The following is a 15,891-nucleotide window of genomic DNA, read 5'->3' on the forward strand; positions in this document are numbered from 1 at the left end:
CCTGTATGGTTTGATATTGTTTACCCATACTGCGATTTCTGATGATGTTACTTACTGCGTGCAACCTAAAGCGGAAAAGCATATATGCTTGTTTTTATCGCGGAAGAAATATTGTGCGTCTTTAATTAGGACATTACGAATCTTAAACGTATTTACTAAACTAAGGTATTTGTTTCTTCTTCTGTTGATTTTGGCAACTTTACAAGGTTTCGTCTCTGCAGCAAGTTACTGTAATTACCCACTGTCCTATTTTATTTAAAAAAAAATAAATCATGAACGTCACTTCCGGGCGTTATGGAGGTTCAGTAAAACAACCTTTATTTTGAAAAGTGTGAACAGGGTGTTTTTATACACTTAAGAGACAAGCGTGCCTGCACAACCATGTTTCTCTGTTTGGGCTATACCTCTTTCCGTCGTTAGGCCTAATTAAGCCTAAACTGGCCAGACTTCAAATAGGTTTCTACCGGCCGACGGACTATCAGCAATATATTAAATCAGCTTTGCATGACCAGGGTTGATTGAGAGGTTACAAAAAATTAAAACGTTTAAAATGGGTACAAACGTGATTCCATTTGTAAGCCGCCACTCACGATTTTGAAATTAACAATTCATTTAATTTATGCTCCCATTAAGGTTTTGCATAACTACTGTCAACATTTAAGCCTACGCAATCTGAATACATGCATTAGGCCTAAAGACTTTGCGGAGAAGAAAACATGCAACTAAACAGGCCCACAATATGTTCTTTATCGTAATTCTACACCGGATCAAGAAAGCGATCCGTCTTAACTCGTGCTTCTCAACCAGAAAGCATAAATCTCTATTTCCTGAAAGTATGGTGGTTATTCTCAGAAAAGAAGCTGTGTCCGATTCATTAAAACTCGTGTCATAAACACAGTCTTAATTTGGCTGCTTATGTATCTTAAAAAGTAAGGTTGCTTGTACAAACACCACAACACCAAAGCCAATGAAAAATTTTCTATTACATATAAACATATAAAAGTAATCGCATACAGAACTCGATTCTTTGTCGTAAGCACGTCGGGTTCACACAGGCTACTATTCAGGGAATGATAGGCCGAAAGTTGCAAAAAAGCAAGTCGTAGTTTCATAATTGAGATTAATACAGGTTGAAGTGTAAGCAATCGAATACTTCCGATAAATGTTTCATAACCTTCATAAGACGCTTGATAAAGTAGTTTCAAACGTGATCGGCGCGTGCAAAGCACGATCGAAAAACGTTGATATCTCGCCACCTGGACTTAGAAACAAATTGCATTTTATCAGTAAATTTCTGCTTCACGTTACTTCATTTTCGAAATATAAATAAAATAAATAAAATGATACACCTGCAATGGCATAATCCAGACATCATCACACAACATGGTTATGCCCTTAAAAACAGACGTTACAACTGCAAAATTTTAATAAGAACTACTTGCTATCAAGTTAAACGATAGCAATACATTCTGATGTCGTTGTCGCAAATACATAGCACAGTGACGAGTCGCATATGACTAGCTTGGTTTGCATAGTGTGGACAGATCATATTGAAGCACTTGTAATATATCCCTGAACGTGTGAAATTTGTCAGACACTTTCTCCAAACTATTCCATGAGCCCGGCAACCTGTAAAAAGCGACAAATGTGATTCGCGTTGACACATGACTGTTGGGAGTAAGAGCGCTAACGTTATTGCATAATTACCTACGCTTAGCCAAAAAAAAACGTCACAAAAAGCTAATAAAATGCTGCAGAAGACGTGTGGCGTGAAATGCGAAACGCGGACACAGACAGTGTTGTTAGCGACAATATTAGCATATTGGAAATTTGGCAAGTGGTTAGGTATTAAGAAAAGGTCACACAACGGTCTTTTAACAATAACGAACCGTATAGTGTGCCAGGGTAGTGATGAAAGCCAACATACGGTTATCGCAAGTTTCCATTTGTTGTTGGGAAATGAATTTATTCATTCACATCATCACTAGATGTCATTTATCAAGCAGACAGGATGCGACGGCCGATTTATGGCAAACTAATCATCCGTTGGGCATATTTAGGAAGAACGACAAAGAATTCGTGCTCAAATTGAAGTCATATTTCAAAGAAATATTTTCTTGACTGCAAAAATGTTTCCGGAAAGGAGACAAGTAAGTAATGGGAATAAATATTCTTAGTCTTCGAATGCTGGTAAATAGGATGTAGCCTGTAGCTTGTTGTGACGTTAAGACCATAGCTATAAGTATGAAAAGCACGTTTCGGACGCAACTTCAGGTAAAAGTTACTTGACACGCTTTTTAATGAAAAATATTGTATGATGAAATACTCTTCAGTCCATGATCTGATTTGCTAGACGCGCCTAACTGCTGTTGCGTACATGCCAAATAATTACAACAGAGAATTGCCAACATTAAACGTTCAAAAAGTCCATATACTTCTATATTTGACAGCTAGCCTAAACACACGCCAGGTCCCAAACGAGACAGTCGTAATTTGTGCCAAATATTTCGTCATCGCTTAAAAATAAAAATAGTATTTTATGAGTCGCATGTATTGCTTACTTTTTAAAAGAGAGCCACGACCGTATTGCAGTTCGGAACTTCTCGTGATCATTAATTATCAGCGACTCCATGTAGATTTCCTGAAGACAAATAAATATGCACTGGATAGCGCTCTAGCTTTCAAAGTAAGTACCGGATCTGAGGGACAAAGACCTTTCGTATAGCGACAAAAAAAGCTTAAGCTTAGCTTAGCAGGAAGAGATCAACTGAAATTAACTTTTAGAAATCACGTAACAAAGAACACATCGTTACAAATAGGCACAAGAAATTACAATGTTCACTTACTCTCCGGTTAGGTACCACCCCAACTGTTTCACGACCGAGGGCAAGAACTATACCGATGGCGGTGGCATACGAAACCTGCCTATGTGTAATAAGCACAACATTTGTATAATGTAAGTTAACAAAGCCGTGACAAAAAATACGGTGCGTTGTCAATGCAAGGAAACACAACGGCGTTATAGTAAACCGTTTTCTCCGTTCTACTTACTGTGTGGAAAGCGAAAGCGGGTAGAGGTTGAAAAAATAATAGACCAGCGTGAAGGCCAGGTTGACGATAGAATCCGAAGACTTTTGCTGAAAAAAAGCAAAAACCTCCATAAAGTTGACGATTTTTATCAAAACGAGTTGTGAAACGAACGCTTACAACGTCGTTGTTTGAGCTTGAAGTCATCTTTTTATATTCGTCTACAATCTTCTGCCACACGAACTCCAACTCGGCGTGATACTGCTGCGATCTTGGCCAGGTCAGTGCCGTGTTGATAGTAAGATAAAGGTTCCGTTCACTAACAGCAAAAATGGGTTACGAGGCAACAGTGTGTTGTTAGTTACCAAGCAAAATGAGCAAATTTAGCATCAAAAAAGTTTGAGCTGCATAGACAATTCTTTTTGGAACACTCCGTTCTGTAAAATGACGGTGGTGATAAGAATGGCCCATGAAATGCCACAATCACCTATTCAACTGTAACAAAATTCCGCATCCATCCAACGTCTTATGGTCACGATCCTTTTTGCTTTTCACGTCAATGTTCGCTCTTACGTAGGGAGTATCGCCGTACTTTTCCTTGTCCCACTCTCTCTAAACCCAGAAGTGAACATATTACAAACTCAATTTATCTATTGTGTTAAAGTGACGTAGAACCTAGAACGGTTATTCATCATATTCTCTACTTTACCTCTTCTGCTTCATATAACGCGTAATAACTTTCTTTTGGATCTTCTTTTTCATCAAAGCGCAAGTTAGTTTTGTTGCTAAACAATTTAGAAAAGAGTACTTAAACAATACGATGCTGCGCTGGTACAAGTTTAAAAGATTTCATTCACCAACAACGATTCATATCAGGCGGTTTTAAACACAATGAACTAAGCAAAAGACAAGGTTTTTGCAAAATTAGGTCCTAGCCAAACTTTGAGTTCATGCACAAACAGTGCGTTACTGCGTTTCACGATTATTTTTTATTAGAAAGCATAAAACATACTTACGCAAATAAGGCATGATTAAGCAACATCTTGTATAGTTTTGGAAAATAATTTTCATATCCATATACAGTCTGATTGTTCCTGTAATAAGCCGGAGTAAGCGTGGGTAGCATGTTCTATGAAAAACTAGTGAAAACAGACTTACTGTATTAGGGCTAAGCGGTAAGTATATGATTTGATCAGTTCTGTTTGGTTGTCCATCCAGAAAGTGCCCTTATCCATTCTTGTTAACCTGAGTACAGCGTTAGCATAAAACCACGTTATCACTATCATTGTTTGGCGATAGCACTAGTTAAGACGGGTAAATATTTATTGGATTTATTTTTGATTTTCAGTAGGTCACAAATCAGCTTTAAATACAAATTTAAATCCTCTTCGTACCTCAGCCATTTAACGGCAATGTCAAAAGCGTCCCTCCAAACAAACTTGTTACCTGTAATAAAGGAAAGACTGTGATGGGTGCAAGTAAAATTTCAAATTTAAGAGTAAAACTAGATGCAGTGAAATACACAAAGTTATTTATTGTCTTAAAAAACAACAAACATAAGATGATAGGAGTATATAGTTGCAATAGCAAAATGCTATAAAATATAAGAAAGATTTACGCGTTCTAAAATCTCAGTTTTTTCAAATGTTACCACACCAAGTCACCATTAATGTAACCTACACGTACAATTACCAGGTGCTGGAAAGGAATTTATTCTGTTCAAATAACTGGGCAAAATGTATTTCTAGTAATGACAGCTTGGTTATGGAAACTAATTAGAAATAATTATTCTTATGAAATCACCCACCACTTTTGCTTCTGTAACTTTTGGGAGCTTTCCAAAATTCCAGAACTGATTGAGATATTTCAATACTAGCCAAACCTAGTGCTGTAAAGACTTTTTTGTTGCCAAATGGTGGATTTCTCCCGAAAACTGCACCCTGTGTTCACCATTTTATTAAATTAGTAGCTACATCGGGCGCAAATTGCTTTAAAATGAAGAAGCTTGATATTGCCAAAACAGGCGTTTGTGCAAAAACAACAACAACCAACAAAAACTGCAAATGAGTACTTATTTGGCAAAGATATAATCCTTACAAGAAAATGATTAAATCTACCCAAAAGCATTATACCAAATTTTGTGCTCTTTAAACTAGCCACGATTGGAGATATTTAATATGCTGCCAGCTCACCTTCAAATGCATGTTTTTGCCTAAATCATAAGCCTGACATAACAAGTGCTGAAAACTTTTGGGTTGACTTTTCCATGATATGGGGTTTACATCTCTAAAATTTGTAAATCAAGTTCCGTTAGGTTATAATCCAACTAAAATACTGGAACTCACACATAGAAACAAAACTTACATTACCAACTTGACTACAAGTAGGTGAGTTGTGTTTGCATGTTTAATATTGAGGTGCTATTTACAATTGTGCTGTATAGATCAAAATTGCTAGTGTTACGAAATGTGTACATTCCACACATAGGTGGCTTAAAATGTTTTCAGGTTTGTTCCATTCATTTATAATTAATCAAAGATAATAATTTAACCAAACATTATAACCTAAGTTCAAATAAAAACCTACTTGATATGAGGCTGTAATCCCGGCTGTTCAGTATAATTCTACAACCAATACACGGCATTTAAATTAAAATGCAAACAAGTGGATCTTTGGTGATAGACTTGCGCATAAATTTTGTTTAAAAATATAATGAGCATTGAGTAAGTTTATATAAAGCACATAAACTTTGACAATAAATATATAAAAAGCGAAATGCAAAAATTGATTACCGGTATATGATTAAAATCAGCCTCACCTGCAGAACAAAATCCACATCGCGTACCCAGCAGGCTTTGAACCCAGAATGAATGTCGTTATCAACATTAAAAGTGTTCATATCAGTGTCAAGGTGTGAATGGACATATCTATACCATTCTGAAAAACATTTATTTATTTATTACAGAAAAGTCTACCACTCATAGATTATATAGAAAGGCTATAGCAATTTAAATACCAAACTATAGCTACAATAACCATTGCTAACAGTTATGTAACTTATGTCTATTCTATAATTAAAGTAACTTATACCAAACATAATCTTTTTACCTTGCACTAACTATCTAACCTATGTTCAAACATTACTTTTAACGAAAAAATCTTACTTTAATTTTTAAAGACAAAATGTATCATTATGTTATATCAGTCAAAATTACTACCAACCTCTCACGTACATAACTGTGGGGTAATTCTGGTTGCCACTGTTATCCTTAACTGGCCTCCTGTCGGCAGCCTGATAGCAGAGAAAAATTGAAACAAGAAAATGTAAATAGGTCATAATAAAATGTAACAGGGATAGTATAGCAGTCAGATTTCAACTGTCAACCACTATCAAAAATTAATGGCTTACTATGGTCATTTCTTTCACCGCCTTGTAAAATTGTCCCAATGAAGCAAAGCAAAGTCCTTTTTTGTACTGGCAAGCAGTGTTGTATGGTTCATGAGCGATGCAATGCTGCATAAAGACAGACATTTTAGTTTTTCTAGATATTTAAGTTCAAGTTATGGATTATGCAAGTTTTATATTTGCTTGATATACATAAAACTTCCTGAATGCGACAAGATAACAAGGCAATGTACTAAAAACAATAACTACTACAAAAACAAAATATTCTGTGACACAAAGACTCGTCAAATTAACACGGAAGTCCATCTGCAGAAAGAGTATTGATTATTATCTGAATGCCCACAATGTTGATGCCTTGGATCATTTTAGCATAACAAGTAGTAGAAATTGCAAATCTCACACGAAATGCTTCCAGTGCTTCAGGAATATCTCCGTGTTGATATAAAAGCTCAGCTTTGCTTTGGAATAATCTTGGTGAGGTTGGATTTATACTCAAGGCCTTATCATAATACAGCAAGGCATCATCAAAGTTTCCCAATTCTCTGAAAATCAAAAATTAACAAAAGGAATATGCATTATTTTTCTTCAGGTTATAAACAGTTAAGAATGCAAAATATTGTTAAATAAGATTTTGGAAATTTAGTACTAATCAACATCACCATTCTTTTTACTTTCTCACATAACCACAACAAAGTGAATGAGTAAGTAGCACTACAGACAGTACAGATGATAAAACCTGAGGGCGTGTGCTATGCTTTGCATGATGTCGGTATTTTCAGGTTGAATAAGTAAAATTGCTTCATAAGTTTTGATGGCATCCTCCAATCTCTTCATCTGATAGAGACAAGCTGCTTGATAATGCATTGCCAATGTTTGTCGAGGATGTAGACGAAGAGACTCTTTTAAGTCGTTGTACGCCAAATTATATTTCTGCTCAAAACAATTAAAATCATCTGTTATCAATTTTTCATTGTTTGCTTTTCATAGAGCAAAGAGAAAAAAATGGCAGAAAAACACCAAAATTGCAATTTTAAAGTTTTGAGTTAGATTCGATAAATTATGATGTGAACACCATCATAGATATACCTCCATGTAAACCAAAGATATTCCTCTTAATAAATAAATTGAGTGCGTGGGCCTAATTTTCAAAGCTTTCGTTAGGTCTTTATGTGCTTTAGCATGCTGTCCAAGAACAGTAAATGCCTAAATAAAAGTGAATAAACGTTAACATAAACACTTCATCCGTACATCAACGGTGGCTGGTAAGTGAAAAACGACCGCTAGGTTGGCAATACTGCAGTAGCTAATGTAAAAAGTAAATTAGAATCAGGGTCAATTTGTACAATGTAGAAACAGAAGTTAACAAAATAGGAATATACAAAACAGAAATAACAATATGATATTTCTGTATAAATATTTTACATAAATATAGCAATAAACCAGTAAAAACTAAAACTGTACATCAAATAAACTATACTTTATTAGTAAACTAATCAGCTATGTTTTGCTTAAACAAGACAATTCAAATTTTTGTTGGTTTATCCTTTTTGTTTTCTTCTAATTTTCGGTAAAGACCGCGTTTTTATGTTATTTTATTTATTTTGACAGACTTATGATGCCTAACTGTAGCCGTAGGTGTAGTATATTTCTGTTTTAACATTGTACAAATTGAACCTAGTTTTAATTTAATTTTTACGTGAAATAAACGTGATTTACTTTTACAAGCTCTCATTGAAATTTATAGCAAACAATGTATGACAATCCAGAAAAAACAATGATAATCACACAGCAAAAAATTAATAGTTTTATGTCGAGTTGCCAAGAAGATAGTTATGATACATCCTAGAAAAAGGTTCCATTCTACCTCAGCTTTTGCTGTATAAATATGTAGCATGTCGTTCTCATTGGATGCAAAAAGGGCTGTTGTGTAGTCTTTAATAACATTTTCTGCATTGGTATCAACAGATAATCCAATTTTTTCGTAAGCCTGAGCTCGACCATAATGTAAAGCCGGACACACTGCATCATCCTGAATCTAATGTGGCACAATGTGAGTAAAATTCCCACCGGTAATAATGTTATTAACCAGGTATGACAACAATGATCTTAATATATATTAACTAAATATATATATATATCTAATATACATACTTGAATAACATCTGTAAAATGTTTGACAGCAACATCAGGATAACCACTTTGCAAGAGAACAAATCCCATTCCTAAACATCATAATACTTTGTAGAATGTGACTTTTTCTATCTATACCTACAAGGTGTTCATTCATTAGGTTGTTTAACAGTGATTAGTACGTTGATTTGTGATTAATTTTGTTTAATGCAATACATATTTCCAAAAAATTAACTGTTTTTAATTAATTAAAAAAGATGAAAAATTGATAATATCGAGTCTTCTAAGATAAACCCTAACGAAGTCAATTCCAGCACAAGCTCACAATAATAAAATATTTTACTCAAGCTGACTGTCCAAGTTGAGTCCACAGAGGTTGAAGTATTAAAATAGGCTTTTAGGTTATAGTAGCTTATACAGTACTTCCTCGATTATCCGGTCAAGTTGGGTCAATATTTTCAAAAATCTGACCGGATAAGCAAAAAAAACGGATAATTGAATTTGTATTTTTACATCATAGAAATAGAAACAGAGAGAACAAATACAGTAATGTACAGAAAAATGTCATAACTCAGCACTTTTATGGTAAAAAACTGATCGAAATGTAGCAGTTTACAAAAAATTTACGCTTAATTTTCATTTGCAACAGCAAATCTACTAAAAAATGAATCAATCTTGGATTGTTTGCGGGAAGATTCACGTTTTTCGGCAGCTAACTCACGAAGTTGTACTAACGTGGAAGTGTTTGAAACTGTTGCTTCTGGCTGAAAACGTAGCCACGTCAGACACTGATCAAACATTCGCCTTGCTTCTGCATGAGAAACAGGGCATTGTGCTCTTTTTGTTGCGTCTTCTGTAGTTTCATCTGCATCTTCTTCATCACATATATCCTCTTCTTCTTCTGCTGAAACAAGATCAACTATTCCCTGCTCATCCATATGTTCGTAACCTGGATCGTCAGCTTGAAACCATCTGTCAACGTCAGAGGGTTCTAATTCAATGTTTAGTGCGGCAAATTGTTCCACGAAATCAGCATTTAGTATGCTATCGGAACAAACGGCGATTTCGTCCAGAGAAGATTCGTCGAGTGGAATAAGTTTTTGCCAAGATTTCCTTAATGTCTCTGGACTTATCTGTTCCCAAGCATTTGCTATCTTTTCTACAACTCTCAGCATATCAATTTTCTTCAGAAAAGTTAACATATCATCCTCTGTCTGAGAAACCAGCTCTTTTAAAACAAACCGCCGATAAATTCTCTTCAGGCACTCCAAAACACCTTGATCCATGGGTTGTATGAGAGAAGTGACATTGGGCGGTAAAAACTTGGCAACAATCTTACCATCATTGGACACTAGTTCATCCTCGCTTGGGTGAGCTGAATAGTTGTCCAATATCAAGAATGCTTTTGGTTCCTGTCCTAATTCAATTAGATTTTTTTTTACATCAGGCACGAAGCAGTTTTGAAACCAATCGTTGAATATAACTGTATTATCCCAAGCATTTTTCTGGTGTCGATACACAACGGGCAATGTCGATTTGTCAATTCCACGAAAGCATCGGGGATTTTTTGCTTTGCCGATGAACAATAATGGCAGTTTAATGGAGCCACTTGCATTAGAACATGCATTTATAGTTATACGCTCTTTAGCTTTTTTGGTGCCAGATGGATCACTGTGGATCGTAGTCAAAGTTCGTCCAGGAAGCATTTTATAATAGAGACCAGTCTCATCGCAATTAAAAACTTGATCCAAAGAATATCCATCAGCAAGCTCATCGAAAGAACGAACAAAATTGTCAGCGGAGATAACATCAGCACTTACTTTCTCTCCCGCAATTGCAAGACTTTTGATCCCAAAACGATTGCAAAAGCGCCATTGGAAACCATAACTTGCATTAAAAGGCTTAGGGTTTTCTTCATAAAGAAGGTCGTGAAATTCGTCGTCGTTTATTAAACAATTGTAACCAGTAGAAATACAACAATTAATGCATTCTCCAGTCTAGAATTATTAGTTTGTTACGTCACAAAGAAGTTAAACCGAACCTTAACAGAGTTTGGGCACATCAATTATTGCTTGTGATGACATAATTGAAATGATTGTGTGATAGATTTTTCTTTTAGGTGGTATACAGGTCATTGATCAGTGTTGATCTAGTTTTGAACAATGAGCTACAAGTACAGTAAGATTTTTAATGAGAATGGGCCTTAGTATTATAGCAGGACGGAGCTGCTCATAACTTTGCGGTTCATTTTACTACCGGTTCACAATGTGTTCACTGCAGTGGCTACAAGGAGAAAAGAACCAAGTAGAAAATTATTTTCTGATTTTTTCCTACCAGTTCAGTGAACACTGAACAGGTTGTCACCTCCCAAAGTCATTGATCACTTTTCATTGATTTCATTTTCATTGATTCACTTTTCTGTTACAATGATATTTTTTGTTATGAATACTTAATTAAAACAAGATAATAAGAACCTCATGACGACAAAAACTAGACCTTACAGTTGCAGTTTCATAATTTTCAGGCAACCAATCCTATCTATTGCAAATCAAGTTATATATGAAAATAATATGAAGCGAAAATCAAGTATAAGTACTACTTAACGTACAAGTACAACTTACAACAACAGTATCTGTTGTTCTTACCAGTTTTAAAAGATATTTCCTCATCTTCACACAGGAAAGAAATTGAATTTGACTTGATAATTTCCATGGCTGTGTCCTAGTTCAGAGAATTATACAGCCACTTTACGAAAGTTTCAATCATTAAAACACTTTTAACTAATACATGCAAAATTTTTAAACAAAATTTAAAATTTTTGACGCAACTGACAATTGGTCTATAACTAGTATGACCTTATAATACATTTCGTAAAAGCTTTTACCCTAATAAGATCATGATCCAATGATTCAACATCACATTTGCGTGGCTTTGAATTGCCTTCTTTGTCAGATTCGTTGGTATCAACATTATCTTTGCACAAACCTCTTTCAACCTTCCAATTTAGTTCTGCAGGAAGTAAGTAGGAAGTTTAAAAGCACAGGATTCAGTGATTAACTATAATTCATTTTTAGCAATTAATTCAAACTGCTATGGCTAAGTCACCATTTACTTTGATAGTTTTTAAAACTACATTAATTTTACTAGATAAGTTTTATTACACATTAAAAAAGAACTATCGTTGCTTACAGAGGTAGACAGTCAGTATTTGAAACTACCGTCAGTCACGGTACTTAGCAAATAATGTACCAACGGTTCCGGTATTTGGTACTATTTTAAAAAAGTAGTTTGGTACTTTGTCGGTACTAGGTATTTTTTGCGTAGAAGAGGCTGCTGCAAATGCAATGTTTGCCGTTATTATGCCCCGGTAAATGTTACTTCAGGTCAAAACATATGTGACGTTAATCGCTTGCAATTTTAGCATACTTGACATTTCAATATTAAAAAAGATCAACAGATGTTAACATTGGTATTAAGGATCGATTAAGGATTAATTACCATGTATTTTTGAAAACATACTTGTTAAAATTTTGAAATAATCACGTGAAAAGTACTGAGTACCGGGACCGACTGCAATTTCTTGAAAAAAGTAATTCGGTACCGGTACCGAAAAAGTACTGCAGTACAGTAATTTACTATTCTAGTACCACGGTACTGCCCATCTATGGTTGCTTAGCTTTTTCTAAAGCGCAGTTATAAGTACCAGAAAAACAAAGCAGTGATGATATAATTAATAGATACTGCATTAAATGCTACATGTCAGTGTTTCTCAAAGTTTTTTGTCCAGGTGTCTCCTTATCACAGTGAAAAGTTGATCATCATCGTCATCCCAGAGGAAAACGTTCTTCAAACTTTTTTAGCTTGTACTGGGATCTGGGTACCCTATTTTAGGACATCCTGCATTTAGAAAAAAAAAGCACAAAGATTCTTTCTGTGTCACTGTGGTGACACTTAACAAAGACTCTACTGACTGCGTGAACAGTTGATCAGTTTGTCAAAATAGCGAACAGGAATCATATCCACAAAAAGGTTACAGTAGTTGCAGTATAGTGTTACTAATATTACATTTCATTGATGTGGATGGCATGGCAAGTGAGAATGAAATGACAGAGTTGCTTTGTGCCATAACACGCAACAAATGTGTATTCCTGCCAATTGCCATAATTTCCAGTGATTTGTCCATTTAATTCTAATAAGGAGAATTTGCGCATATCGTCACTTTTTCCACATCCCCTGGAGGTGCCGATATAGGAAAATACTGATTCTGAAATTTGACCATCTATAAGTGCTCGTAAACTAACTTCTGTTACTGGTTAGGTAACACCACAGCCCATACATAGTACATAGTATTGATGTACATATTTCATCTCATCATACGCACAGACTAGACATAAATCTTTTTGTCGGATTACTTTTTATCTAACTAAACCATAATTAGTATTCTATAGTGCAAAAAGGTTTGAATGTTCTGTAAATGCTATATTTTTGAAGCTTGTTAGGTGGTTGTCAATATCAATAGCATCACGGTACAAAAACCACCAATGTCATTGGGTGAATGTGCCCCACATGAATAACCAGCCACAAAGCCACTTTACAACGTGAAAAAAGCAAAAATGTCAGCTCTATTTCGATTGCGTTCATTTGCAACAATAAAAAAATCACATTCAGTGTGAAGATAAAATCGAATGGCAATTTAATGCAAGCCACTGAAAACGAGTCTTTATGCAGATCTCATCCAGTATTCAGCCATAATATTTTGAGTTACTGCTGTATTGCCTCCCATGCTGTTTGCACTCTGTGATATTTCTATCAACTACTTAAAGAAACACTGCTATATGCAAAAAATACCATAAAATTCAAATGCATAATAGTGTTAATTCACACTTTCCATACCGTTTATTTTTACAAGGTCACTGGTTGATGAATGCTTGCTTTTGTAGTCTTCAGCAGCAATGTTGATGCAACAGAAAAAAGCAGTAAGGCAGAGATGGAAGATAAAAAACTTGCTCAAACAAAACTTTCCATAAAGGTTTGGTCTATACATTTTCTACCTGTTTCCTAAAATATTTAAGTTGTCACAGATAGGATGGTACGGAAACCAGCTTATCTAAAAATCTAACATGAAATTTATCAGAAAGAAATATAAATAAAGATGAGGCAAAACGTTTTTCTGGATCTTGGCGGCAAATTTATCTGATGGTGCAAGCGTGACATAACACTGCAAAATATGCAACTGTACCTTAATTTTAACCACTCCATTTCTATACTTAAGTTCAACGAATTTTTGTAAACTATATATCATTACAATTTTGAAGCATTTTACTTTCTAAATGCTACAAATTTATTAGAAAAATTGAGATAATGTGATGTTATTTTTTACTTCGAAATAAACTGCTAAGTACCAGTATTACTAAAAATAATAGAATTAAATCAGATTAAAACGATAGGAACTTAATTTGTAATAGCAAAAAACACATAACCATTAGCCAAAAAGTTGTATTTAGGAGTATTTTCACAAATTGGCATCAGAAAGAATTATAAACAAAATAAAAAAACTAGGAGCGGAAGTGAGCACCACATCATATATAAACCAACTATAATTTAAAAACTATGTATTATGTCACTATGCTTTAACTATATGTAAAAATTAGTGATAAGTCAAAATATCTCAGTGGCATTCACTACAAGCATAGACTATTAATTTCAATTCAATTTAAGATGCTGAAAAATATGACCTTTTTAAAGACGGGTGGTGCTTTTATAAACAAAATTCATCTTTTGTTCAGGACTACTTGAATTTCATTGTCTATACCAATAATTACTCACCATTTGAACCCCAGTTAACAAGCTCGCCTTTGACTTATTTTTGATCAATCCATTTTCATTTGGTATCCAGTTTTTTTGTTTGGCCTGATTTAGAACTGTTTACCAATAAAACTAAATAGAAGCAAGTGTCATGTTACCCAGGAGCATGATAAAGTAGCATTGTTAAGTATCAATCTAACTGGAGCACTTATGATACTTTGTTAATGCCCCCGACCGGAAAGTATGGTATTTTTAGACAATAAATCGTACATGCATAGATGAAAAATTTTGGTGTGATGGCGTGCACTAAAGCTTCAATTCCTGGTTCGTTTATTACAAATTGGCTTTCAATCGAAACCCAGTTTTTCTTCGTTTACTTATTATAAATCTGTGCTAAAATAAAAAAATTTGGCGTGCTTGTTGAAGAATCTCTTGGGTGCAGCGGCCATACTTTCCACTATGGGCATTTAGTTTGTTAGTGTGGAGTAGGGATGTGCCGCTAGGAAGATTATTCGGGTTCGCACGAACCCGAATATAATGAAGGTCGACACGAACGAATCCCGAATCTATTCGTATTAGAACCAAATGATAAAATTTCCTCCGAAAGTTGTCAAATCTTGCTTCTAAAATGACGTAATCGATAAACAAGTGTGGCATTGTTGGGAAACTAGATCATCATTTTTTACGAAAGTCAGTAAATTTGTAAGTAATGTTGTATTCGGGTTCGCCAGTGTTGGTATTCGTGTTCGCCCGAATCTTCCATAAAGGCGATATTCGGCGAATCTATTCGGGTATGGGTTCCTATCGGCCCATCCCTAGTGTGGAGTCAACACTCTAACTACTACACTACGCTGCCGACAACATTAGTTTCTATAGAAGAATCATGTTGCTTGGCAAGTTAGGTTTCTTTTATTATTCAAAATAATTGAAGGTCGCAATATTCGGAAAGGACGATGTTTTTGGGCCGTATGCGACCCTTGAAACTGCAGTTGAGAACCAGCAAAAATTTCTTTTTCTTTTACACTTTATAGGCATTTCATCCAGATATTGACAGAGTATCTCCAATGAGAATCGAATATTGCTTGCATGATTCAGGCATAGCCAGGGAAATTGTTTGGAAAAATGACAGTCCAAGGCTAAGGAATCTCTATGAAACTCGATACTTTTGTGCCGGCCAACCACCCAGCATGCTATGCCATGACTTAGAAGTTATGTTCTTTAACGCTTACTTACCTTCTTTTTGGCGCACTGTCATATGGGCTACTTGTTTAATGTACCTTTCAAGCTTTCCTTCCTATAGCAGACAACACCGAAAACTGAAAAAATCCGCAAAGCCAGGGTTCAAGCATAAAACCATGTTAAAACATAATACACAGTAGAAGATAAAAAGAGTTGGCCAACGTTTTATAAAAGGGGATTTCCCAAAAGTGGACCATCCGTTTTATTGTTGAACTGCATGAGCAAGAAAGACCATAAAAGTTTTATTATAAAAAAATTGAATCTATTTACAACTACAAAACAAA

The 15,891-nt window shown here is 35.0% G+C and overlaps 1 protein-coding gene across 2 annotated transcripts; it reads right to left on the reverse strand.

Moving 5' to 3' along the window:
• Window positions 1–963: 963 nt before the first annotated feature.
• LOC143462963 (tetratricopeptide repeat protein 13-like) lies at window positions 964–15,726 on the reverse strand. Of its 2 annotated transcripts, none has more exons than XM_076961289.1 (25): window positions 15,602–15,726; window positions 13,457–13,621; window positions 11,448–11,572; window positions 11,209–11,284; window positions 8,585–8,655; window positions 8,298–8,468; window positions 7,520–7,636; window positions 7,170–7,363; window positions 6,834–6,975; window positions 6,437–6,541; window positions 6,250–6,319; window positions 5,846–5,964; window positions 5,614–5,651; window positions 5,220–5,313; window positions 4,835–4,967; window positions 4,422–4,473; window positions 4,186–4,272; window positions 4,044–4,121; window positions 3,737–3,812; window positions 3,515–3,639; window positions 3,208–3,346; window positions 3,052–3,137; window positions 2,847–2,925; window positions 2,562–2,641; window positions 964–1,629 (listed from the first exon to the last, which is right to left on the reverse strand). In XM_076961289.1, exons 2-25 carry the CDS (start codon window positions 13,605–13,607, stop codon window positions 1,518–1,520), a joined length of 2,520 nt encoding a protein of 839 aa, XP_076817404.1. In that variant the 5' UTR covers window positions 13,608–13,621; window positions 15,602–15,726; the 3' UTR covers window positions 964–1,517. The 2 variants fall into 2 exon arrangements, with proteins under 2 accessions (XP_076817404.1, XP_076817405.1); XM_076961290.1 differs by lacking the exon at window positions 15,602–15,726 and adding an exon at window positions 14,390–14,495.
• Between the last annotated feature and the right edge of the window lie 165 nt (window positions 15,727–15,891).

Source organism: Clavelina lepadiformis, chromosome 6 (assembly GCF_947623445.1).
Source record: "Clavelina lepadiformis chromosome 6, kaClaLepa1.1, whole genome shotgun sequence".
NCBI classification, from domain to species: domain Eukaryota; kingdom Metazoa; phylum Chordata; class Ascidiacea; order Aplousobranchia; family Clavelinidae; genus Clavelina; species Clavelina lepadiformis.

Bases quoted from the DNA above. Each gene is read 5' to 3' on its own strand.
- LOC143462963 (XM_076961289.1), bottom strand. From the start codon at position 13,607: ATGTATAGACCAAACCTTTATGGAAAGTTTTGTTTGAGCAAGTTTTTT. The intron at 11,573-13,456 runs GTATGGAAAGTG...TACTTCCTGCAG, and splicing joins TGACCTTGTAAAAATAAACG to AACTAAATTGGAAGGTTGAA. The intron at 11,285-11,447 runs GTAAAAGCTTTT...TCTCTGAACTAG, and splicing joins TGGATCATGATCTTATTAGG to GACACAGCCATGGAAATTAT.